The 27,589-nt window shown below is 41.0% G+C and overlaps 1 protein-coding gene and 1 pseudogene across 4 annotated transcripts in view; both read left to right on the forward strand.

The window, feature by feature from the left end:
* Positions 1-27,589, forward strand: part of Astn2 (astrotactin 2) — a 998,237-nt gene that overhangs the window by 463,505 nt on the left and 507,143 nt on the right. For 3 of the 4 annotated variants that reach the window (XM_041632337.1, XM_041632339.1, XM_041632340.1), the window contains 3 exons: positions 9,762-9,846; positions 10,830-10,904; positions 11,668-11,805. In XM_041632337.1, coding sequence (XP_041488271.1) covers positions 9,762-9,846; positions 10,830-10,904; positions 11,668-11,805 — 298 coding nt within the window. The remainder of the gene's footprint in view (positions 1-9,761; positions 9,847-10,829; positions 10,905-11,667; positions 11,806-27,589) is intronic. The other variant, XM_041632338.1, reaches the window with a different exon arrangement.
* On the forward strand, positions 1,823-1,918 carry LOC121433896 (annotated as a pseudogene).

The following is a 27,589-nucleotide window of genomic DNA, read 5'->3' on the forward strand; positions in this document are numbered from 1 at the left end:
TGTGATGCAATATTCTGGTTCTATAATAATGTGAATTAAGGCTGAAATCCTAGCCATTTTGGTTCTAACTGTGGAAAATAAGGCCAAGTAAAGTACCAAAGGATTTCCATTTCATCCCTCTTCTGTAAATTCTGAGTAAAATTATCTACTGCTCATCAGATGTTTCTTCAAGTTAAAAGTGAAGAGACTTGGTGATCTCAGTAAGAGTCCTATAACCTTCTCCTTTCCAAATTAGAATCAAGGGGACAAGACAAAAATCCATGATCAGGAAGAACATTTGTATAACTCTCACAATAATCATAGTTGTTGCAGACAATGTTTATGGTGCACTGATTGATTATTCTCCATATTTCTCAATGAATATGATAGGGATGATTAACTTGGAAATGGGATATCTGAATCTGTGTTCTGACACAGGTAATTTTATAAAATCATGAAGCCATGGAGTTCAAATTATTCTCTGATATCTGTCTTCTTGAAACTGCTTCTCTCTGCTCATTTCTCCTAGACTCAGCACTTGAAAGTGACTTCTCTTTAAGAGAAACATTTTCAAGAACTGGCTCCCTATATTGTCAAAATCAAGCCAAGATGTCTAAGTACCCGTTGAATCTAGCACCACTGTTTACACTGATTTAAGGAAACAAACCAATACAGTTAGTGTGTGTGTGTGTGTGTGTATACATACATGTGTGTGTGTGTGTGTGTGTATGTTGTGATCTGCTTTTGCTATGTTCTCTTGATCTAAAAGTCCCATAAGTCCCATGCTTCTTATGGGGAAGAAGGATGGATGATCTAGGGTAGCAACACAAAATCTGAAGTCAAGTTTTATAGATTCTAAATTGTAGCTCCTGGAGTCTTGCAGTATCTTGACCTCTAGCAAGACAGTTACTTAACTTATTATAGGCTCAGTATTGTTTTTTATAGGATAGTTAGCATTAGAAACTCCCTAACAAGGTGATTTGAAGGTGATATGAACTAGTAACAGCCATGCAGAGCCATCACTACTCAGAAGTTGATAAAGACCATTCGTATGTCTTTTCATCCTCCATAACTACCATAGTCCTATTCTTGTAGAAGCACTCCCTGACCTTGAGAGAGAGATCTGGGCTCCTTTCTTTGGTTCAGTGTCTCCTTGCACACACTTTACTTTCAACTCACACTACTTCTTGTAGTGGTGATGTATGTTCCACTTAGTCCTTGAAAGCAAGAAATTGAGTAGATTTACCCCCTAGTCCTCATCTTCCCAGCACCAGGTTCAGGCAACCTGTGAAGAGAACAACAAATACACCATACTGAAGAAATAAAGTCTTAACTTGAGACAGGGATGAGACAAGGTCCATGTGAGGCAGAGAAAGAAAGACATGTAACACAGCAAGAGCTTTAAGAGGGAAGTTATAGCCATAAAGACAAAAAGTCATCAAAACAAAGAGGACCACAGCAACCATAATGTTGTCCATGCTAGCAGCAGAAAAAATGGCACCATTTTCAATAATCAAGGAATATCTATGTGCACAGGAGTATAGTCATTGATTTCGTGTTGTCTTCAACACTTCTTATAAATAAATTTGGTTTGGCATGCTCATTTTCTGATGGGGAAATGGAGACCTAGAAGTGTTCCAGTATGCTGTTGGGGAAATGGCTCAGAAGTCAAGATACTATGCACAGGCTACCTAAGTTTGGTTACCAGAATCCAATTCAGGGGACTCACTTAGCTCTAGCTCTAGGAGTTTCAACATCCTTTGCTGGCATGAGAAGGTATGTGTATGGATGAACACGCATGCTGGCAAATATACATACACATAAATGAAATAAATCTCTGTACTTGTTTCAGCAGCATATATACTAAAATTGAAATGATGCAGAGAAGATTAATGTGCTCCTGGTGCAATGATGTCACAAATCCATAGAGCATATTTTTGTATCAGTTATTACAAAAGTTGTCAGTCAAAACACAACTGTAGGTTTGTAAAAATCACCCCTGGAGCCCTCACCTTCTGTAGTAAGTGGCAGTCAACTGATTGCTCCTTTTCTTCAAAGCATCACAGTCAGTCACTTTTAAGTTCCTTGAAAAATTGTGTATTTGGATCTGAATGTTTGTTTTAAAAGAAGGAAAAAGAAAAGGGTTAAAAGAGGAAAGCAATAAAAGAAGTGCAGTCATCAATCAAGACAACATTTTTAGCATAAAAGAGACAAAAATAAAGACTCAGAGTGCCTTGGCTCCCAGGCCACTGCTCTTCTGCCTTACCAGGGTGAGTTTGGTTCTCCCACCATCCCAGCTTTCTGAGAAACTGGAGAGAGCAAGACAAGAGTCAGGGAGGGAATTTTGGAGGCAGTGACCACAATTCTATGCACATGTTTGCTGTCTTGTACATGTCAGTTAAACTCAGTTCCATCCTAGCGGTCAACTTGTTTGCTCTTCACCCTTTGCAAACTGTTGGTGAGCTATCTCCCCATTCTGTGGCATCCTCAATCTTCCAGGAAGCTTCCCTCTCCCTCCTTGACACTAATATGTAGATAATCATTCATATGGCTCATTCAAAAATGAATGAGGCTAGAAAATAGGCAATGGAGTCAGTGAAGAGAGATTACCTTGGCTGAGCCATGGAGCAGAGGCCTTTGTGTGACCCAGTAGTTGGTGGCTTCTCAGCAGCCCGGATGAGTCTGCCCCAAGGACAGAGCCAATGTCAATTACATCTGATTAACTCATGCAAGTGGAACCTTCCAACCCATAGTTAAATTTCCTCGGAGGCCTGCTGATGAATGACAGTGGAGAGCCAGCACCTGAAAGGTTTATATCTTGGTCTTCAGTAGTTTTGAAATTAACAAGTTTGGAATCTTGCTGACTTTGTAAAGAGAGAACAGATAGTAAAGACACCTACTCAAAGCTGATCAACTGTCAGTGAAATGTTACATTGTGTTGATAGAGAAATTGAGTCCCAATGAAGTAAATGGCCTTCCCCAAGTGAAACAGCCATTTAGCTGAGCAACATCTAAACAAGTTTCCTTATACAGAGCTCTTAATACTACTTTCTTTCCATTTCACACCAGCCACGTTTCTCAGTGATCCCCCTCTAGCCCACATCCCCCCAAACCCCAGTTATCCCAATTAATCCATTGAAAGAACAGATACTGACTTTAAGAGACAAGGCCAGATTGTGTAAGAGGACCAGAATTTGACCATGGTTTGCAGGGTGTTTGAGGGTCCGTGAATTCTGCCTTCTCTTGCAGATGGGACACAGAAGAAGAGTGAGTGATTTGCAAATCACTGCTCTGAAATCAGTCTTCGACGGCACCAGTTGTGTTCAAAACTCTTGTAACTGTCTCCTTCATTTTTAATAATCACATTCCTGCCTATGTTTCCTTTGCTTCTTAACAACTCAACCTTTGGTCTCTCCTCCTTTGAACTCATCCTCCCGTTACCCAAGCTGTACGTTTCTCAAGGAGTGGGGATAAGGCAGACCTTCGGAACTGTTGAAATGACTCAGGGATTAAGAGCCTTCACTGCACAATCATGAAAACTAGTGCCCAGATTCCAGCACCAATATAAGAAGCCACACACCCCATTCATATCTGTAGCACCAACTCCAAAGGAACAGGGACAGAAGCATTACTGGGACTTGCTGGCTTCCAGCGTATGTGAGAAAATATGAACCCCATTATAAGAAAGAGACCCTGAATCACAGGGATAGATAAGTGAGAAAAAAGGCTTGCATACATTGCCCTCTTCTAGTTTTTACATGTGTCTGTATTATACACATCAATATTCTCACATGCACCCATTCACACTTACACAATACATACACCTTTTCGTGTAACATGACTAGAGTTAGAAAAGAAAAGTCTTGGAGTCTGCAAGTACATCTGAAATCACCCTGTTCCTCAAATATCTGTGAATGGTTCATCCAAAACATCTCCATTACTCTCCCTCCCTTGATGGCTGAGAGAACACTGCAGAAGAAAGCAGCATGTGATGACATGTGTCAGCGATATCCCATTACTCTATGAAACAGTGTGGCCCTCAGTAATGGATCCCTATCCTGCACCTGACTCTGGGATAAGTCACAGAGACAGAGTGGCCCATTGCAGTCATAAAAGGGAAGCATGCCATGCTCAGTGCTCCTAGAGACCAGGGAGTTTTTTCCAAGCAACAGGCACATAAAGCGTAAATAGGAAAGTGAACAGCAAACGGCATCACTGGCCTGTGTTGATAAGTGATGACTGAGCCAGAAGCAAGTGAAAATGGAATCATAAGAGGATGACAGGGAGGCAGTATGGGAGCCAGAGTGATAGGATGAGCAAAAAGATTGTACATCCAGCACCTTACTTAAGGCAGCAGAGCAGCCTTCTGCCTGTGCCCTGATCCTATTTGTACCTCCTTCAACAGGAAATGCCACAGACAAAAAAGATGACAGGCACCAGGGCTTCTGAAAATATGGAGAAGAGTCATGAGGGTTGCCTCTTTTGACACATCAAACCGTATAGATTAAATACAAAACAATAACCCACAATGTCTTTGGCTTTGAAAAGCCATACTTTGTTTTTAGTACCTTTTCCTTCTACCAAAACAAGATTTTAAATTGGCCTCCTCCATCCGGGAGCAGTAAGAACTCAAGGGTATGTATTAGTTTCAGCAGCAACACGAAGTATGCCAAAGACTGTGCTAAGGATTTTTAAAGAATATCTCTTGAAATTTCCAGCAGATACTTGGTCTCAGTCTTATTATATATAAGGAAAGGGGACCAGAGAGAGAAGCAACTTGACCTGTTTATTGCATATCTAGTAACAGATGCAGAATTTGAATCAAGAATAAGGAGTTTGCAAGGCCAACCACTTCACCAGTTCATTGGCTGCATGTGATTAACGCAAGAATGCTGTTCACTTTGAAGTGCTTTGGATAAGGATTAGTCTGATTTGCTCATGAACAGCAGGGTTCTGCTGTTTTATGTAAGAGTTTATGAAGAGAAAATGCATGCAACATAAAAGTGAGAACTGGATAAATAGGACTTAAGAGATAAGAAGAGTAAATATTTTAAAGCCAGCACAGCTCATCTGTAGCCAACGATACTAAATTTTAGTAACTAGCATGATGGAAATTTGTTTAATTGAATTCCCTTTTGGGAACCGCTTTAATGAAGAGATTAAACATTTTTTTAGCTCTGCGTTATTAGCCACATACAAATGTGTGTTTTTAATGTGCTTAAGTATATTTCAAATTCATTTTACCTTTTCATAATACCTGCTTGGAAATGTAATATCCTCATTACAGGAAACTCAGAAATGTCAGAGGAGTAAAAAGGGTAAAAGTTCCCTTAAAATGGCTTCAGTGTGCACTAAAAAATTATACTGCCAAAGCCACCTAAAGAGCTCTGTTGGTTCTGGTAGCCAAGAGCCTTTGGTTCTAACCTTGGTTACCCCAGAGACTAGTCGAAAGATTTGACAAAGTCTCTTAACTTTCTGAACCTTAGCTTCCTCTTCTGAAAATGAAGGTTGGAAGATTTGAACTACAGGATCTTTAAGGGCCTTTTTCTCTCTGATGTGTAATAGAGTTCTATTTCAGACATTTCCTCAGCTCATGCTCACAATGACTGCTCTGCTGGAAAATACCTGTTGTGGATGGAAGGTTCTTCCTTCGTTATTCTAAATAAAATCAGCTTCAATTCATGAGTACTGCAAATCTATCTCCATTAGTCTTTCCTACTTCCTCCCCTCCTTTGTTTCTTCCTTCCTTCTGTCCATGAATACTAATTCAGTAAGTCAGTACCCTGCCCTCCATCAGTTAATTATATCTGTTCACTATTTGCGCTTATTTACTAAATGTTTCCATAGGGAGCCCATGTATCAGGAGCAGGGATACAGCCCTAACAAGGGAGGTGACCTATGTCTCTTAAGGAAAGTTCACAGTGATGACAGATGTAAGGGAGCTCAAGCATTCGCAATCAGCCTGCTAACATGCTAACCTGTGTCCCAGTGGAGCTGTTCTGGACAGTGTGGGCATGCAGAGGCAGAGCAGGGAAAAGTACTTTCTCTGGGAAGGGGTTAATAACCCTTAAATCCAGCCGCCAAAGGCTTTTCATCTGACAAGAAGGAAATGCTTAGTTGCGAATAGAGGAGAATTTGCTGAATCAGCAAAATAGGAAAGAGGCGTCAATAAAGTCAATAGGCATGACATATGGAGGTGTTGCCAGAGACAGCCAGCCCACCACTAAGAGTGAACACAGCCAAAGCCAAAATAAGTTGTCCAGAGATCAGAGGTTAGGAATTTGGAAAGGCAATGCAAACGGCTAAACCTTGGTGTTTAGAATTGATGGATATTTAGTCTAACCATCAGCTTTGTAGTTGGAGAAACTAATGTCCATGCAAGAAAACACATGTGTCCCTAGAGAAAATGTGGTCATTACCAGAGACCATCTTAGAATTAAAACTAAAGGGGTGGAAGGCAATTACTGACCATCAACTCCTCTCGGCCTGAGTAGTGGCCTCTACTCTTCACTGCCTTTATCTGCTCTCTGACATACTCACATCGCTGTCAGTTCATTCCTGGTGTAGAGATGAGAAAGATGAGACCAAGAAGCTAAAGCAGAGTCTCACAACCCTTGCTTTCCTGGTCACACAGCTAGACAGGAAAAGAATGAGCACTGAAACCTTGGCTAATTGACTGATCCCAGACCCAGGGGATCTGCCTTCTTTCTGCCTGTTTCTACTCTCTAGGCAACCTGATTGGTGCCCCTAAGGTGGCTGCTTCTCATTTGCAAAATACATATTTGTTGTATAGCGAATGACAGTAATTAATGATCTAGCCGAGTCAAGGAAAACTTGTTCAGTAAGCACATAAGGAAGGAAGAGAAAAAATATAGCAGTGCCCTTTCAGAGAGCAGACTTCTCACTGTCACAGGTATTCCCAAAAAGAAATGGGAGGGATGGATGTTTGTGCCCTTTCCTGGAGAATCACTGGTAGGCTAGACAGAAACCAAAGCAGCTTTCTCCTTGCTCAGTGGAGCCTGACTTCCTTTCTATTTGCTAGGAGTAGCCATTTTACCTCTCCCTTTATGAATCACGAGGTCTGTGTCTTTTGGCAGATCATAAATCAGTTCTGGGAGTCTCGAGGACAAATCCCAGGACTTTTAATCTTTAATATTAGACGTGTTTAAAGTAGTGAATATTTCATGAAGGGGCTGTTGCATTTTAACACATCATTAGCAAGTCCTGCCCCTCCCCCATAGGCAAATTATCACTATCCAAATTCAAGGCTCTCAGCCTTTTGAGTCAATTTTCCTTTCCCCCTGCAAAAACCAGTTCATTAGAACATACATACAGCACACCCACTCAGCAGACCACCCCAAGCATGGTATTGGAGGAAGGGCTTACAGAAAGCATCACTACCTGCCAGAAGGCGCCATGATGATTTACCACATGCTTAGGAGAGGGGAAAGGTAGATGTCTCTGTTCTGTCTCTCCTCCTGCCTTTCAGCAATCTTCTAAGTATTTCAGATTCTACCTCTGACCCATCCTCTGACTCCATATACCCTTTTCTCCCAATCATGTTGACCAATATTTCTGAAGCCTGGGCTATTTGTCAAACATTTGCAAAGTGCTGGCCACACAAAGGTTAATACACATTCGAATGCATAGAATGAGTTAAAGGCTTGTCTGTTCCTCTCAGATTGCTTTAGGGAGGATCAGATGTATAACATTCATGGTTCCTTGTTGAAAATGGGAGCTTTACTAGATAAATAGAAATGTCTTAAAACAAGTAGTCTGAGGATAGTTTCACAAGCTGTTCCTAACTGGTCTTGTTTATATGGTCTTTGCTTTGCTTACAAAAAGCATTAATTCATAAGGTTTATAGTATGTATAGATGGATACCTCTAATCAAGATAACCCGATTTTAACACCCCAAGCCCTCACAGTAGAGCAAAAGAACAGATTGATTCCTACAATTTTTCTGTGACTTCTACATGTGTACCATGGCATACTTGAAGCCCCCCCCATATGTATGTGTATGCATGTACACAATAAGTAAATACATGTAGAAAATGAACATTGAATTCACAATTCCTCTGTCAAACAGCTTCAGGTTGTTCGTATATTGATTATGAGAATCAAAATTCTCTTCACAAAACAGAGATAACACGAGGCCTTGTTTTTCTTGAGGTCAGCTTGAAATAAGTGTATCTGAACACCTAGTAGATATGTGGACTCTTATCAGTGGCCTCAACTCTGTAATGTGACTTCTAAGTGTCTATCATGTTCCTTTTTAATTTTTAAAGAGATTCAAAATGAAGTGCAAGAAAAATTAAAGGCCAAAATTGAAAAGTCTCCCATGTTAAATAATGCACATCCCTCATCATGCTATGAACAGTTTCAGTCAGACCAACTAGAATTGCTGTGATTTACCAAAAGATGGAAATGAAGGCACTCAAATAGCAATATCCAGGAAACTGACCAAACAAAGCTGACGGTTAGTTATACGGGGGCTCATATTGTCGAGGGCTGAGGTTTACTCTCTTCGAGGCAGCAGGTTAAGCCACGTAGCTTCTAAAGGTGTTCCCCCGGTGTGGATGTGTTTGCCAGAGTGGTGGGTCTGCACATGGTCAGGCTGCCATGTCTTCCTTTCTTCCTTCAGTGTGAGCACTGGTGGTGGAACTTCAAGCAAGTATTTTACCACTGAGCTCAAGCCTCAGCCATGCGGGTTTCTCAAAATAAAGTTTGGGGGAAGTTATGGAGAATCACTCCACGGAGAGCACTTTATCCCCCAAATTTATTTTTTATGGACTCTATTTTTAAAGAAGCATATGTCAACATTTCACAAGTATACCTTTGGTGGAAAATAACTAATTTAACTTTAAACGTTCACACCTTCAGAAATACGCCGAGAAGTTATCATAAGGAACCTTCTGAAAACTGTTATAGATTTCTGAACTTTAGAAATGATAGACAAGGCATATTGAAAGCATCACAGCAATGGGAGGAGATACTCACAGTGGGGCCTGCTAGCAGGCCTGCATGCAGCCTCACACAGACATGGACAGTGGAAGAAAACAAAGGGTCAGAGAAAAGGGCAGAGATACAAGGAAGGAAGCACACAGCAGATAAAGAACAGGACAGGAAGCACACAGCAGATAAAGAACAGGACAGGGGCAGAGAACCAGACTAAAAGGGAGATAGCAGGGGAGAGGCAACAAAAGGAAAATGCAAACCAAAAAAGGATTAAACTGTAGGCTAAATACCCTTTCCAAAAGAGGAAATCAAAAATTTCTTGAAGGATTTGGCATTTGACCAAGGGTTTATGTGTTGATGGGCAAGGCTGACTCATTCCACTGGAAAGACATCTAATTTTCTAATTATGCTTGTGCAATACATGAACATTTATTTATATATACATATATAGTCAAATAGATATGCATACTTTTTTTTTTAAGAAAATAGGCTCTCTGTCACTACCTAACTACTTCCTGTTTTCCTTCTCAAACTGTGAGCCCCATCAACCACTGAGTTACACCTTTTGCCTTTGTGTCTCTGGTGTAGGACTGAGCTTGGCTAAATGTGTCCAAACTGTAGTATGCAGAAGGTGAGTGGTTGAAGACACAAATGAACGGATACATTAACTGTGCCACCCACAGTAGTCAGGGGTACGGTTCCCTTTTTCTCAAGTCTTTCCCGAAACTTTCAGCAAGAGAACAACAACAACAAAAAAAAAGAAAAAAAAAACAGTATATGTGTAGAGGCAATGTATCACAAAACTTATTTCCTTTTGATTACAGGGGAGTGCAGTTGTCACGAAGGTTACGCCCCTGACCCAGTTCACAGACATCTGTGTATTCGCAGTGACTGGGGGCAAAGCGAAGGGTGAGTGACACGAAATCTCAGGGCTGGGAAGTCACACACCCATTCATTTACCTCCTAATCTAGAATCTGCAGCAAATAAGACTGCAGAGTGCTCAACCCTAAATCGCACATCTGTACCTGCCCTCTCCCGAAGGCTTTGTAAGAGGGGCTATAAAGTTAGTAAGAACCAGAGGCAGTGGATGACTACAAGCGTAAGGTGTTTGCCAGCCACAACAGAACAAATGCACATATGAATTCGCAGCGATTATGACAGCTTGCGCAAGACCTGAGCATGCTCAAGCAAGCCAAAATCCCCAGTAGGGGGTGAGGAGAAGTGAGCATGAAGTCCTACTCATAACTGAGGACATAACAACATTGTGATAGTTTTTGGTAATTGTCTTAAAAGGTGTGACCCTTGGTAAGTCAATCACTCTTCAGAGCAGGTCCTATACCCAAGTTTATAAAACAAATTGAACTTGATGGATTTGAAAAAAGAAAACAAAGAAAGCATGGAGTTAGGTGGTTGGAGAGGTGGGAGGAGAGATTAGATGAATATTATCAAAGTACATTATATGAGATTCTTCAATAACAAATAAAATATTATTTTAAGTCTAAATAAAAACACTCTACACACACACAGGCAGCCCAATAAAAAATAATACCTATTTTCTGGCTGACTCATGCTTCAGTACTAGAGGCACGTGATTGAGGAAGCTTCTAGAGAACAAGTACTGTTTGCTCATCAACCCAAACAGGAAATAATAGAGTATGCTGAGGAGGAATTGGGTTATTCGATGTTAATGCAAAAATGGACAAGTGAGCTTAACGAAAGTGTTGAGTCCTTCTGTGACGTGAAAACATTCCTTTAAAATGTAGAAAGTCACGTCTAGCACTTACTTCTATGGAAAATGATTGTTCGTATAGCTATTACTGAACAGCATGACTCTGACTTACCTCAGACTAATACCATGTCTTGTCTTCTGTTTCCTCCGGTATTTCCTTAGACCTTGGCCTTACACAACACTGGAGAGGGGCTATGATCTGGTGACAGGAGAACAAGCCCCTGAAAAAATTCTCAGGTGAGTTGACAGTTTTATTGGGGTATGATGCTAGGGAAAGGAGAAAGGTTAGACAGGATGTGTGTTTGTACAGTCTTAGAGTGTTGATCCTCAGCTTCACTGGGTATAAAAGAACTCTCATTGGCACTGAGGCAGCATCATGGCTCGTTTTGCTATGAGAATCTGGTTCCTATTTGTCTGGCTGCTAGACATATAGACTCAGGTACTTGAACTAGAAGAGGCATTGCTGATTTTTCAGTCTACCCACTTAAAAAATTTGCTATAACCTTGTTCTCTACCTATTACCTCTGCAACCTCTATGGAATTGTGTATAAAACTTCAGTGCTTAAGCAGATAAAGGCACACAGTGAATTAAGTGGCAGGCCAGGGAATAAGATGCTGATTTGGATTGATTTAGACTCCGTGCTCTTACCCTCTGTGCCAGACTGCTCCTTGGGACTTCTTATGGAACTCCTGCTGGGCATCAAGACTGCATGGGGCACGGAAGCAGAGCTACAATAGTTATTGTCTTCACAGTGTCCGCTCATTACTCATGCAAAGATAACAAGCAACACAAAGCAATGCAAGGGCCAAATGATGAATAAGTTAAGAGACAAGCATCTCAATATGAGTAAATCTGCTAACACTATGCTTTGGGGAATATAGAGCATTCGGTTGGGTGGGGAAATGAGAAAATGCCCCTAAGGGATGGGAGGAGGGCCCACTTTTTCTTTTTACTCTTTGCTTCCCGGGGAGTTCCCCAATGGAAACTCTTAAATTGCAGGTCTACTTTCAGCTTGGGCCAAGGCCTCTGGCTTCCGGTGAGCAAAAGCTTTGTGGTTCCACCGGTGGAGCTGTCCATCAACCCCCTGGCCTCCTGTAAGACGGATGTGCTCGTCACAGAAGATCCTGCAGATGTCAGGTAGGGAAATCATCTTTAAGACACTGTATAGAGGACTTCTTAGAGTCGTGGGATTTCTTCTGCTTCAGCTTCACAGGCGTTCTTGTGAAGGAAAGCATTCAGGAGTGTTGATAGAGGCCTGGTATATTAGAGAATGTTATCAAATCCTTCTGCTCCTAAGTCCTCGAAACATCTTCTGTTGTTGTGCCGCCCTGGCTACCCACATTGCTCTCCTTCTGTGATTTTATTTAAAAAAAATGAAATAAAACTATCAGATGCTGCTATACCTCGCTCACTGTGAGATATATTATGAATGAGCTTATCATATAACCACCGTTAATTAGCTGTATGATAGAAAGTCATGAAAGTTTGAAGGATGGGCTGTTTTCTATTATGAGAATAAAATTTAGAAAATCCACAAAATCTGATTCCCAAAGTGTCAAGTCATCTTGATCTTAACTCATGAAATGAATGTGACTGTATCTCTACTTTCATATCTTGACCCTCACAACCAACTTCCTTTGTAGACTTGTTCTGCTTTCTTCTAATTAGTGGTTCATATATTATGCTGTCCCATTATGTGGCGTACTTCTCAAGGTCAAAGAAAATAATTTGCTTAGCTCTGTAATCCCTAGTTCCTAGGACACATTGGACATCTACTAAATGTTTATTGATTTCATTAAGTCAAGGGCCTTAGATCTGATCCTAGTACAAGTCTGGATTTTTCTAGTGAAGCATTATTTCTGTCTCTAATTTGATTAAAGAAAGCCTTCTAGAAACTATGATGTTGTCATAAGTGGATTCTAGTATTAATTATGTAAATGACTTGCACACCACTTACTGATGAGTGAACTGAAATTGAAGCCCTGATGACTGCCTGTGACTATTACCCTACTACTCAGCAATTGTCACAGATTCATTACGAATGGAAACGTTGTCAGCACGTATATGTCAGCACGTATTATTCTTCTGAGAACTCCCTGAGGAGCAGCTCTCTGTATCTGCTACCCTTCACATGGAAGGATGAGACTAAATGTTTTTCTGGGCTATTAATATTTTTCACAACAGCTATCTTTTTTTAAAAAAAAGATATAATACTGATGCTGAAGGGATAACTCAGCAGTTAAGAAAGTTTGCTGTTTTTCCAGAGGACCCAAGTTCAGTTCCAAGGTGGTTCACAGCTGTAATTGCAGATTCAAAGGATTCAACATCCTCCATGAACTCAGAGGCACCTGCTCTCATGCACATATGTCAACACATATGTACACATAATTAAAATATTAAAGAAATTAAAAAATTAATTAGGACAATAAGTGAATAGCATTTACAAAATGCAGTGGCAGATCATTAAAAATTGAAGAACAAGCATATTTCTGTATATTCTAACTGATTCATCACGGTTTCCATCATTTTCATGTTTTAATATAGGTTTGAAGCAGATGAAACAAGAAAAGTTTGCTAAAGTCTCTGGGCACTGCTTATCGCAGAAGTGTAACAATGTACGTCTAATAGAAGCACTCTCAAGAGCGCTCATGACCTCAGCTAAAATCCCTTGAAAGGCACTCTGCAGAGCTATATGCAACCTGGGACTTTAGTGAAGATGTGCATGTCAGATGCACTAATGGTCACATGTGTGGGGTTGCAAGGACTGGGGGAGGGTGTCATTTCTACCATGTGTGAGCAATAAGATATAGCCAGGTCAAATTTCCTAAGTTTCCATTTCTTTGTCTGTAAAATGAAGATAGCAGGATTTCGTCATGAGGTAAAAGAATAATACTCATACTCACAAATAGTAGCCTAGTACACTAGCTCATACCCACTGATGGTACCCTATGTACACTAGCTCATACCCACTGATGGTACCCTATGTATACTAGCTCATACCCACTGATGGTACCCTATGTATACTAGCTCATAACCACTGAATGTACCCTATGTATACTAGCTCCTACCCACTGCTGGTACCCTTGTGCAATAGCTCATACCCACTGATGGTACCCTATGTATACTAGCTCATACCCACTGATGGCACCCTATGTATACTAGCTCATACCCACTGATGGCACCCTATGTATACTAGCTCATACCCACTGATGGTACCCTATGTATACTAGCTCATACCCACTGCTGGTACCCTTGTGCAATAGCTCATACTCACTGATGGTAGCCTTGTGCAATATAGCTCATACCCACTGATGGTACCCCATGTACAATAGCTCATACCCACTGAATGTACCCTATGTATACTAGCTCATACCCACTGCTGGTACCCTTGTGCAATAGCTCATACCCACTGATGGTACTCTATGTACTAGATTCTTACTGATAAAATTGCATTTTTATCTTTATATCATCATTTTATGAATCTATGCTGTTCTTTTCGTTTTATTTATAAATGTTAAGCAAGCACACAAAAACTATCTTAAAGGCCAGATTGTGTTCTTACCAGGAAGTGATAAAACCACGTTTTGGTCTCTACCTAGCAAGGGTGGATAAAAATTATAGTCTTCCATGTGAAGTGATTTTCACTAAGTTGGTAGATTCTTCCAAGTGACATTAATCAACCTTTTTGACATGGCATTGCCCATGTCAAGTATATCATGAGTATTTTAAGAATTAATACGCCCAGTCAGGTAATATGTTAGAAATTAATAACTAATAGATCATGGCTGACATGGAATCACAGCCAAGAGATGAGAATGAGGACTGTGGCAACTGCAGCCGCAGGAGGCACCTTATAGCAGGCCTGCAGGACTGCCTTGAAAGTGCACCGCAGGTTTGGACTGGGATCCCAACATGATAAATCTGGGTAGAAGTATGGGGCCGCTCACGATCACAGTCAGAAAAGCTGTAACCCACTGTGTCAGTTAAATTTAATAAAACTAATATTAACAAAATATGGCCATTATAGGAAGCAGATTAAAGTTTTATGTGCTTATTACAGGAGCATAAATTAGTATGGTGGTTTGAAAGAAAATGTCTCTATTTAGTGGCCCTTTTAGAAGGTGTGGCTTTGTTGGAGTAGGTGGGACCTTATCGAAGGAAGTGGAGACAGGATTTGAGGTCTCCTATGTTCAAGCCATGCCCAGTGTAGCACTCAGACTCCTTCTCTTGCCTGAAGATCAAAGTGCTTCTCCAGCACCATGTCTGCCTGCATGCTACTGTGTCCCACCATGATGATAATGGACTAAATTTCTGAAACTCTTAGGTAGCCACAAATAAATGTGTTTTCCTTTATAAGAGTTGTCATGGTAAGGGTGCCTCTTCACAGCAATAGAAACCCTAACTAAAACAATTAACATGACCACTGTGGTAATCTGTCAGGTAGTGTCTACTCATGTTAGCTGTACAGATGCCTAACACATTGATTTCACCACTAAGTAGATGTGCAACAGAGACTTGTAGATGTGTGTGTAATAGTATTGAACCACAAAATCCAGACACAAATATATATACTCTTATAATGATTTATATTATTGGGCTTACTAGTTTGTATTACTTTGGGTGATAGAGAATTAATGGCTAAGGGCAGTTGGAGGGTTTGTGTGGTGCTGATGGAGTTTGATATTTTCATCTTAGCTGTGCTTTTATAAGCATTTCTCCTGGACATTCATCAAAGTACACAGTTTTGTGAGAATCTTTTATTTTGATTAAACATAAAGTTCAATGTTTAAAGTTACAAACCTTGGAGCCCATCTGAACCTCCCTAGTTTACACCTTCATTCCATCAAATACTCGAATGTGAGGTTTTCTGTATTTATGCTTTAAGCTTGAGGACATTAAAGATTGAAGGATTTTTTTGTTTTGATTTTGTGGCTGGTTTTTATATTGTGTAATAGAGAAGAGAAAATTAAATTGTCTAATACAAGTAAAGTGCCAACTTGACAATGGTTAGCTCTCTAGAGACATTAATTATCATGCTTATAATGATAACGCAATGGATTTTCTCCTCTTTTTCTTCTTCATTCTTTTGTCTTTCCCTTGCAAAAAGGGTGCATCTAATTGAGGGTCCATTTTTAAATCAACAGTGTCTTAGTGTTGAGAGTTTATGCTAATCTTTGTGTCATAAGAATTTGAATGAGCACGTGCAGTTTCCTGTGGTTTGCAAGGCCTATGGCTTTATGCACATGAACATCTTTATTGGATAAATAAAGAGTCATGTGTGGGCAGTCATGGGATGTTTGGAGAAATGGAAAGGGAAGAATACACTGTTTTCAGAAGATAGAAAGAACACTGCTCATTAAGTATAAATCATGGGAAGACCAGCATGGGCAGCATTTAGGTAGAAGAGAAAGCTTTCAAGTCAGATGGGGGTAAAGGGGCAAAGAGGAGAGCTCTTCCCTGGTGGCCTCCTATTCTCTAGCTACCCCAGCATGAAGTTGCTGGGTATGAGAGCTTCAGCACTGGAGACATTAATAATGCCAGCTACGAAGGTGGGGGAGCGAGAGCTCATGAATTCCTTGCAGTTCTTTAGAAGAATAAAACCTGCCAGTCCCTGGTGCCTCTTGTGTGCCAGGCACTGTGCCAAGCACCCTAGTGTTACCGGCATGATTAAGGCTTACCTCTGCTTTCAGGAGGCTCATGGTTTAGCAAGGAGCATGGAACAAGAGACTGACTGGAGAAAGGAAATAAAAGTTCCTTGTGGAGAGGGAAACATGGCAAACAACGCTTCTTGCTGCACACTGGGCCTTCTTCACAGTTTGGCCCGGAGCAGAATCTGCTTATAAGAGAAATGTGAGAATAGCTATTGTAGTTAGAATAATAATCATCCACAAAGCCCAGCATTTGGAGCTCCTCAGTGATTTTTCTATGATCTCAATCAATGAAAATGAAAGAGTGAAGTGCTGTTAATTTCTCAACAACGTTGAAAGAATAATGGGATATCAGAATGCATGCTAGCGTTGCACACTTGGTGATCGCTTTCACACTGAATTCTTTCTGAATAGAATTAAGAATTTCTTCTTGTTCTTTTGCCCTTTCAATTCGAAGCCCTGAGAATTTATTGAACATATATTATATGGAGGGCTATGTAGTTGAGATACAACATATAAGAAAAAAATCTCAATGCATTTAATGAGACAAAAACCACAAAAAGATGTACTTTGTGATATTCCAAAAAGAGGGACATTTCCAGGCAGAAATAAAACATAATGCTAGAAGTGGCCAGACATATGTGGGGGTTAAAAGGGGGTTTCCACAGATGTGTAAATCTCTGAATCAAGTATGCAGGATGTCACTCTGTCACCCACTGCTCCACAACTACCAAGAAACTTGTTAGAAACTCAGATTCTCACACTGGATCTATGGTAGACCAAAAGCGATGCCAAAACGTAGGAAGCCTTAATACTTAATCCTTGTTAATATTATTTGTTTTTAAATAACTTTTCATAAATATTATCAAGACTTTAACATAGCCTGGTTTACCTTACTTATGGTTATGTGTCTAGAACACCACGGTGATACTTTATAAGAAAGAAGTGAAGAGTATTTGACACATACAGAAAAGACAATGTGAAGGAGTGTGAAGTTAATGTATTACAGTCATGAGCCAGGGAAAGCAAACAATCAGCATAAAAGCTGGATTGCACACAAATACACACACACACATAATACATACACCACCTACACAAGAAGGATGACCTTGATCTCAGCCCAGCAATAATGATTTAAGATTTCTGGTTATATTTCAAGCCACCCCAGTTTGTGTGATTGTTTATAGCAAATACAGGAAGCAGCACCTACTGAGTCAAATATTCTGGGGATTAGCCTAGCAGTTTAATGGAACAGGTTCTTGGATGATTCACTCTGTGAAGTTTGAGTTCAATCTACTAGGAAATGAAACAAAGAATAAAGTTATCCTGCTTGACTAGAAATAAAGTGTATGAGAGCTCGGACACTCTAAGGTGGCCTTATCTCCTGGCATGGGTATGCATTATTCCTATTTCTTTTTATCATTCCCTTCCATTTTTTTTTTTTGGTTGACTTCTTTCTTGTGCGTACAGAAACCCAATCTTGTAACCTGAGACAACATAATGTTATGCAGCCTAACAATGGCTACATAGCTCAGGTAAGTAGCATCACTTGCCCAAGGCCACAGTCAGTAAAAGCCAAATCAGGATTTGAATCCTGGAAAAGTGGCTCTTTTGAGTACACAACCCTCATATGTAGATTTTGATGCCACTGTTTGAATAATCATGGGACATCAGCCAGTGCTTCAGATAAGTTCTTGAAGGGGCAGATTGTTTATTTACCTTGTCCTGAATCACACACTCACTCTCTAAACCAAACTGTTACAGGACTTAACTGGATGCATTGTGACTAGAAGTAGGGTAGTCACCAGGGAAAACTCAGAATACCCAGTGTGGATGTGGGACAAGAAAACACCACAGGTTAAACGCATGAACAAAGTACATGTCTGGGCTGGAGTTTTCACTTCTGTCAGACTGGAGCAGTTAGTGGTGCAGAAAGGGATGCATGACAAAGACTCTGGGGATATTAGAGAAAACAACTGTTCTATTTTCTCCCCTCTCCCTATTCTCCCTTCTCCCTATCCCCCACGTTGTGGACCTCATGGGCTAGAGGCACTGAGTCTAGTCAGGGAATGTGTTCTGCAAATGGGAGGCATGCAGGCTAAGGTGAAGTCTTCAGCAGACACACACGCTGGCTTCTTGCCTGTGTGGTAGAAAACATGCTTGACTTCGTATCCTAACTAAAATAGTTGATAATAATAAATGTGCTATTAAGAGCAAGGCATTGGAGGTAAAGACACTGTGGCTAATTAGTTTCCCCCCTTTCCTACACCTCCCTCTGCAATCATCAACTGCCAGTAGTTCCGCAGCTATGGGTGGAGCCTCAGAACACAGCCCTCCATGCATTCTGGAAAACTGGCTGACAGGAGCTTGTGCAAGTCCTGTGTGAGTACCCACAGATGTTCTGAAGATGTCAATCATGGCTTTTCTCTTCAACTGCTGGCTCTGACGTTCATTCTTCTCTTCCACATTGTTCCCTGAACCTTGTTTGGGAGAAGTTGATACAGATGACCCGTCTATCACTGAACACTCAGTGTCGCTTACTCTCATCACTGTGCACAGTTATGAATCTTGTGTTAGTCACTACACACTGCACAAATAAGGCTCTAACCAAGGTAATGAGCAACAGCACAACTCTAGCGGTGTAAACAGAAATACGTAGAAGTCAATTTCACAGCATGGTTATTTAGCAAAACAACAACAGGAGGTGCCATACCCCCAGAGATTAGGGCTTCCCAGACATGGGCATTTGACTGGGTTTGCATTACATGACATGACATTCTTCCTCTGGACTATGTCTCAATTCCAACCCGAAAGTAATTGGCTACCGTGTAACCACCACGCTTTTGTTGCATCAATGAGTACAGCTTACCTAGCCAATTGGTGTTGGGACTTGCAGGGGCCATCATTTTTAATGTCTTCTCTCTCCTATCAGTTGCACGGCACCTTCTGACACTGGACAGCTAGTCAGCAGATAGAAAGTTTCCTGACCAGCTGCAGATTAGTTTCTTTTTTTCAGTCAAAGTGAAATGTGTTGTTTTCAATGTTCTGGATCTCCCTGATCATAACTCATAGGGAGGTATCCCATACCTGACACAGACTTTTATTTGCAGCTCTGTGACCTCCTAAGACTTTGTTAGAGAAAGTATGTTTTGGTTTAGTTTGGTTTGGTTGGTTGGTTGGTTGATTTTGCTTTTTGTGGGTCTCTCTCTCTCTCTCTCTCTCTCTCTCTCTCTCTCTCTCTCCCTGTCTCTCTCTCTCTTTTGTTTTGTTTGTTCTTGTTTTTTGAGACAGGGTTTCTCTGTGTAGCTTTGGAGCCTGTCCTGAAACTCACTCTGTAGAACAGGCTGGCCTCAAACTCACAAAGATGATGTCTGCCTCTGCCTCCTGAGTGCTGGAATAAAAAGACATCTGCCAACACTACCCAGCTGAGAAAGTATGTTTTTAACCATGCATTTGTAGACAAGCTAGGAGTGCATTTGTGAGGCTGTTATGGGGTGGGGTATGGACATCTGAAATGGAATCTCAAGCTGTCAGACTCCTCCCACCACTGACCCCTTCCTTACCAGTTCTATAAATTTTCATTTCTCAAAGGGCAAGAGATCTTTCATAAGCAGCCCACTTAACAGTTTACAACCCCAAGATTAGGGTATTGGACAAAGTGAATAGAACAAACCTCATGACAAACTGTGCAGGTTTGAGTTCCAGCTCTACCACTTTTTAGCTAACGTTGACCAAATTATTCAGGCCTTCTTAGCCTCAGTTTCTCATCTGTAAATGGAAATGATTATTGCTGGATGTTCTTGAGGTGTGAACAACATATTTAAATTCTTAGTTGTTTACTTGTAAATGGAATGATCAGCTCTATGTCTGGATCTGTCTAGACCCCATTTTATAAGTATAAATTGTGACTCCTTCCAGCTAATGGTGTAGTTCTTATTTTTTTTTAAGTTCTCTACAAAATATTACTTGAGTAGTAAGTCAGTTTTGAACCTAGACTATGAGGCTTGTGGTTCTTGGTTCTTGTCGGCTGCTGACAAGAGGGAGGGGGTTACTGGCTTTCCCCCTTTGTCTTTACTGACCATTCAGTCAGTAAGGGAAAGAGTCCTTTCTTACTTTTTTAAATTTTTTTCAAATTTTCTGTATATATGTAGGCACACATGTGTGTGTGCGCAGGCACACATGTGTGCAGATGTGCATACATGTGCAGACTCAAGGACAATATGGAGTGCCATTCCTCATAAGCCATACCTTGTTTTTGAGAGAAAGTCTTTCAGTGGCCGAGTACTCGCTGAATAGGTTAAGCAGGCTGGACAGTGGGTCCCACAAATCTGCACTCAACACTATACCTGGTGGTTTGTTTTTTGGTTTTTTTTTCTTTGAAGGTGAGGTGTTGTAGTTGTTTGTTTTGAGTGTTTGTTTGTTTGTTTGTTTCAACACTAAAGGGCCAAACTCACCTCCTTGTGCTGCCCCTCTCACTGAAGGCGTCCATCCTTTCTGCAAACGTGTAATAGGACATGCATGAGAAAAGAGACTGTAAGTAACTTAGAAGCCCCTTTGACCTTGGCTCATAGAATTCGGCATCAGAATTTACCCTGCACCGTCACATTCGTCCTTCGTTATGGGAGATGAAGCTCTTTTGACAAACAGTGTATAGGCTGCCACACTTGCTACCACATGGGTTAACTCTCCACCATTCTCCTCCTTTCCCACCGCCTGTTATTCAGCCAGTGAGCCTGGAGCCATATATATTTTTCCCATTTTAGTTTAGCAATCATAATAAAAGTGAAGTCTATTAGGATGAGCTTCTGCCCAGGCTCCGTAAATCTCTTCAAACACTGAGCAGCATGGGGTTTCTGTTAGTCTTTGCCACAGGGGAAGCTGTAGCATGCCCCGGCAAGCAGCCCAGGTGCAGGGCTCAAGACACAGCCTCTGTTAAATGAAACTCAAATGTAGACTTTAGAATATAAATATTGAAGTGACCCAGGTTGGATAAAGGAGAACCAGTTAGCTAAGCATCTATCTTACACACAGGAAATGGTAAATTATTAAAATTTTAATAAATGTAATGATAAATATTTGATGTTGAATTATAGACGGCTTTGCAGCTACAGTGAAACTGAGAAATGACTTGTTATATCTGCATTAGAAGTTAAATACTTTTCAAATGGGACTTGTTATGCTGCTGCAAGTCTCGACATCTTCAGATTGAAAAGAGGGACAGACAAGAAAGCATGACTTGGAGCAAGTATGCTGGGGTGGTGGTGAGGAGAGGACCCCTAAGACTGAGGGATGTCTATGGCCATTGCCCAGTGCCAAGCCTGTTTCTCTATCTATCGTCTGAGATTGCACAAGTAGGGGAAAGCAGCCAATATCACACACCTTCCTCAGTCACTCTCCATCTTATTTTGGGGAGAAAGGGTATCTTACTGACCCTACAGTTTGATGATTCAGCCAGCATAGCAGCTGGGTGAGCCTCAGGGAACCTCTTGTCTCTGCTTCCCTACCACGGAGGTTACAAACATGGGCTGCTGCACCTGGTTCTCTGTGTTTGTTTTCTGTTGGTGTGAGGTATCTAACTCAGGTCATGCCAAGCACTGTACTGCGTATTCCCCCAGGCTGCAAGCCTATTGTTAATCTCCTATTTCACAGATAAGGAAGTTGACATTCTGAGGGCTCATGCAGGGCAGTTGTTGAGGGAAAGCATTGAAACTAGAGTGAAGACTTCTGACTTAAGAACCGTGCTCCGCCCATCCCTGCAGAGCATTTTTCTGCTTATTATAACTCAGGATGATTTTAGTTTCAGGGAAAAACCACCTGGTTTGAATGACTTCAGTGAGACTTATATGGAATGTTGTCCTGGGAAAAGGGAGAGATCAGCTCACAACAGAGATGAGATAGAAATTGAGTGAAGAACATACTAAGATTCTACTTTTCCTTCTTCACTTTTCTATTATGATGGCTTCATTCTCTCAGACTATGGAACTCGTGCCTTCCCATTCGCTGCTCCCTTCCATATTTAAGGCAAGTGGTGATGATACTCATGTGTCCTTAATTATATGTGCTTCTTGACATTAAGGAGTAATGCTTTGCTTCCACGGTATAGATTTTGTAAAATTCCAGGGAAAGAATATTATTGGTCTAGCATATGTTAAAATATAGCTCAGTTACCCATCATTAGGTGACACAGGCAAAGAGGGGATCAATGAGGCAGCCATTCCATCCTACATTGCCCAAATTCTTCCTGGTATTCTTGTTATCAGTCTGTCTTACTGTTGGACTATATCAGAGATGGTAGATATAAGAATGCCCACATTCCAGCTCAGCTAAATAGGTAGGCACTGCCTCAAATCTTACATTGAGAAGATTTTAAGACTAAAGTGGGTCCTTTGAATTTTCCATTTCATGACATTATGATGAAGAAAGATTTTTGGTTGCTGAGACGCAAAGAAAGACAGTCATATAGATGGAAATGTTAAAGATTGTCTTAGCCAATGCTTTTTATTAATCTGTTATTCTGTTATCTCAGAGGACATATTTGTCAAAATCTTACCTTGGTGCTAATATATTTGCTGAGATAAATTTCTGGCTTGTAGCAGAGTTGGAGCCTCCTGTGTAACTGCTTCTTTGCAACACACACACACACACACACAGAGGGAGAGGGAGAGAGAGAGAGAGACAGAGAGAGGGGAAAAGCTAGAGAGATACAGACAGAGAGACAGACAAAAGGAAGACACCACACCATTTTATCAGAAGGCATTTCAATGATTAGACATGATTCCTTTTCTTTTACCAACCAAAGAAAACAATATCAAAGAAAAACACAGGAGCAATCAGGTTGTGTAATAAAATTGGGAGAATTTTTTCCTCCAAGTTTTGGGAAAGTTTTAAAAAGTTACGAAGGATAAAGAGTATGCCATAATTGATTCTCCATGTCCTTATGAGCATCCATCTCATCATTCATACAGAACACCCTGCAAGGCTATTCCAGTGCTGAGATCATAACAATTGAACATGTCCACAGCATAATCTAGACTGGACAAAGGAGGACAATGAAGTGCTGAAGAGCATATGTATAAATAAAGGAAAGGATATTGTAATCCAGCTTCTCCTAGGATGCTATGGATAATGAACAGGAGTGTTCCTGTGTGTCTAAGGTTGTTGGCTCAAGTTCCCCCTAGCCTACTCTAGCACTCCAATCTAGCCCTCTCAATCTCTACCCAGACAGAGATCATGCTTTCGTATCTAACGTGCTGATGCCCAAGCTCTGCCACACACTATCTACAACAATGAATGAATTTCCTTTATATGTCTGCCTCAGTTTCTACACTTTTGAAATGGAGATGACTGTAGGATTATGGTTGAGAATCAAGTGAGACGATGGATAATGCTTTGAATGATGTAACTATTTGGCCTAAATACAATTCCTGTGTCAGAGCCCTTGTTAGGCAGTTGTTGGGCCCTTTTTAGTATGAGTTTTAACTAATATTCATTATGTTTTTATGTGCATTGTACATGATAAGTGACAAGTTGAAATACAACCCAAAATGCTTCAGAAAGGAATATAAGATTCCTGGCACTGTTGTTTGCAATAGTTAAATATAGAAACATCTCAAGCATCTGTCAGCGTATGAATATATAATTAAAATGTAGTATAAAATTGAATGGAATATTATTTGCTCTGAAAAAGAAAGGACATTATGGCATTTGCTGTAATAAGAATGAGATTAAGGACATTATACTAAGTCAAATAAGCAATTATAAAAGTGTAACTGCTGAATATTTCACATCTATGAAGAATTCAGAAATATAAATCACAGATACAAATGATAATGGTGGCTACTAAGGGCTGGAGAGAGAGGAGAACAAGGAGTTGTGTGATCTGTTTATTGCACAGAAAAAAGTTTCATTGTGTGAGATGAAAAGTCTTCTAGTGGAGAGCAGTTCTAGCTGCACAGTGCATGCCTGATAGCCCTGAACTTTACATTAAGATAGTAAATTTTGTGCTATGTGTATTTGCTCTAACTTTAAAATGGAGCAAAATAAAATGGAAGAGAGTGGTTTAGGTGAGAGCATGAAGGGTCTGTCCAGTCAGATCTATTGCCCATGCCAGTCATCTCAATTAAATCCTGGCTTCAGTGTTCCAGTAGCAGAATCCATGGCCCCAGAGTATCCAGCTTGCTGACAGCACCTCTTTAAGGTGTTTTCACAGTCCTGCTACCATGGCCCTAGCTACAGCAGGATGACGTTCACTGCATTGGGATGGAGCTGCCTGGGAAGATCTGTGCCCTGAATCTGCATTTACACTGAGGTTCTGGTGCTGGGGTACTGGGCTGACTCACCAATGACAGTGTCTATCCAGCTGGGTTGAAGCCAATACTTGTAAAACAAGATGAAAACACACTGGGATGTGCATGGCTGCACATATTGTACAAAGACATAGTGTTGGCCAAAAATATTTTTATACTTTAATAGAGTTATTTATTCTAGTATATTCTATGTGTATGAGTATTTTACCTGCATGCATGAATGTGCACCATGTGCCTACACAGGTAAGAAGACTTTAGATCTCTTGGAACTAGACATATAGATTGTTGTGGGTAACCATATGGGTACTGGGAACTGAGCCCCAACCCTCTGCAAGAGCAACAGGTGCTCTTAACAGTTGATCTATCTCTCCATTTTTTGGGGGGAAGTATATTATATTTCCACTCATAAAAGCTGAAAATAGCATATGTCAAAAAGAGAAGCCTTACTTACCAGTAAAAGAGTTTAGGAGGGATAGTTTGGACATGCCCTTAGGTACATTTGATAACCTCTAAAGTGTTTCTTTTGTTTACAACCTATAGAGTGCTATTGGTACCCAGTGGGTATAAGATGGACATGCTCTAGATACCCCACAGTGCAAAGGACATCCATTCTCTAAAAACAAGCAACCCAATTTCAAATATCAAAGATGCCCATGTTGAAAAGCCCTTCCTTAGCCGAGCGGTGGTGGCACACGCCTTTAATCTCAGCAATCGGGAGGCAGAGGCAGGCTGATCTCTGTGAGTTCGAGGCCAGCCTGGTCTACAAGAGCTAGTTCCAGGACAGGAACCAAAAACTATGGAGAAACCCTGTCTCGAAAAACAAAAAAACAAAAAAAAAAAAAAAAAAACCAAAAAAACAAACAAAAAAGTCCTTCCTTAGGTGAAGGTATACTGTCCCCATTAGAAAAATGAAAAAATTAAGATGTTCTTTCAAATACAAGTTTTTTTTTCCTCTTATGTCCTTTCCATTAAATCTAGAGTTGATTGTTAGCCACAAATATAAGCATAAGGAAAACAGTGCTTGGTGGTGGCTTAGAGATGGACAAAGGATTGTTCTGGGGAAAGCAGCAGCAGCCTGACTTGAAGGTTGAGCATCTGCTCAAGGTGTTTCAAACTGCTAAGCTGGAGTGTCAGAAGGAAGCTCTGCAAATGTAGGCTCCATTGTTCTGTGTGGAAACATCGCTGGCGGAGAGAAAATCAAGGTCTAACAACACCCCCACTCCCTTTAAAATGAGTCTGAGACTCTCTACCCTCCTTTACTATGACGGATTTTGAACATTAAAAAAAAAGTTTACAATCCCAGCTGGGCTGGAATAAATCACAACGCCTCTGTACAGCAGCAGCAGACATGACTTATGGCCCCGTCACTATGGCAACAGGAGCACAGCCTGCAGATGCACAAAAGCGCCACTCCTGCCTGACAGGCCTTGGCTGGGCCCTGATGGAGAGGCAAGTGTTCTGGAGAAAGGATGTATTCTCCAGAATTCGCTGCCCATTTGTCTTCATTCAGCTCAGGAGCAAGCCCCTGTCCCATCTCTTCTACTCTAGTCCTCAGCTTTCAGTTCTTTTTCCTCACTCTCTTCAAAGTGGGATGACCTTTTCTCCTTTTACTCTTTCCCCCTGAAGGTTTGAAAGAGAAGGACCCACCCGTTAGAGCATGCAAAATTCACATTGGGTGTGCCTGGCCGTGCGAGCTAAGCTCTGAGTTATGGTGATAGTTTCTACATGTTGTCAATACCTGAGAACCTTTCATAGATGATATCCTCCACGGTGCTGAGAGTTGGTCTCTCAGAATGTCTTCCTTAGTATGTCGCCTCTTATGCAGTCAGCTGGCATCTCAACTTCGGCCCCTCCCACTGCTCCTCCTGCTTGCTGCCTGCAGTTCTCTCCTCAACACTGCTTCTCCCAGGACCCTCCAAGATATGTTGGCTCTTAGTTTTCCTGATTTTTCAGACCTATTCTCTCCACATACTTCTTTAACCAGTGGCCTTCTAGTCACCTACGAAGGTTCTACATGTGACAGCACCTTCTGAAAGCCTTTTCTGACCTCCACTGCCATCCAGTGAGGACACTTCTCTCTTTTCCCACCTCCAGTGTCTGACCTCTTTCCTCTCCCTGCTGGGTTTACTCTCCAGATAAGTGCTAAAGTGCCTAGGCCTCGCCACCTCTCCCTCCCTCAGTCACTGTCACACAGAAGCCCTACCTCCCTACTGCACTTCCTCCTTTCCTTGTCTCAGCTTCAGTCCGGTGCTCCATGGTAGTCAAGGACTGCATTCTTTCCAGTCTGGGTGACTGAAATTCTATAATTGAATTGATCCCAGGAATTCGTTTTGCCTTTGTAGAAGCACAAACTGCATACGTGCTCCTGATGGTACCTCCCTCTGCAGTCCTGCATTGCACTCTGTGTTGCCAGCTGGACTCAGTTCATTTTTAGGTAGCTTGTATGTCTCCAGGTCACTGCATTCGGTCTGTAGTCAGTTTGGGGACCATGGCCACAGGACGTCTATCTATACATTTAGACCTTCTATAAATTTTTCAGCATTGTTTTTGTAGTTTTCAGAGTACAAATCTTGCGTTCGTTTTTATGAGTTTATTTCGGAATGCTTCATCTTCTTATGCCCCTGTTAGTGGGATGGCTTTCTTAATATTCTTCTCAGAATGTTCACAGCTAATATATAGAAATACCGTTGACTCTTGTACTTTGCCCTCATTCATATCTTGCAGCCTGATGAAGTCAACAACTAGTTTGTGTGTGTGTTAGCATTTCTATATCCAAAATCAAACCATCTGCAAAAATAGAAATAATTTTCTTTCTTTTTCAATCTGGACTTCTTTTATTTATTTTCTTTAAAACATTCCTGACTACAAGCTCCAGCAAATGCTGAACAGAAGCAAGACAGTTTATATTTAGTTTTACAACTGTTCCATAAGCCTCACATTGCATTAATATAAAAATGTTAGAAATAC

The sequence above is a fragment of the Microtus oregoni genome, unplaced genomic scaffold, assembly GCF_018167655.1.
Source record: "Microtus oregoni isolate MIOR12 unplaced genomic scaffold, Mior012 000041F_ref0000270, whole genome shotgun sequence".
Classification (NCBI taxonomy): domain Eukaryota; kingdom Metazoa; phylum Chordata; class Mammalia; order Rodentia; family Cricetidae; genus Microtus; species Microtus oregoni.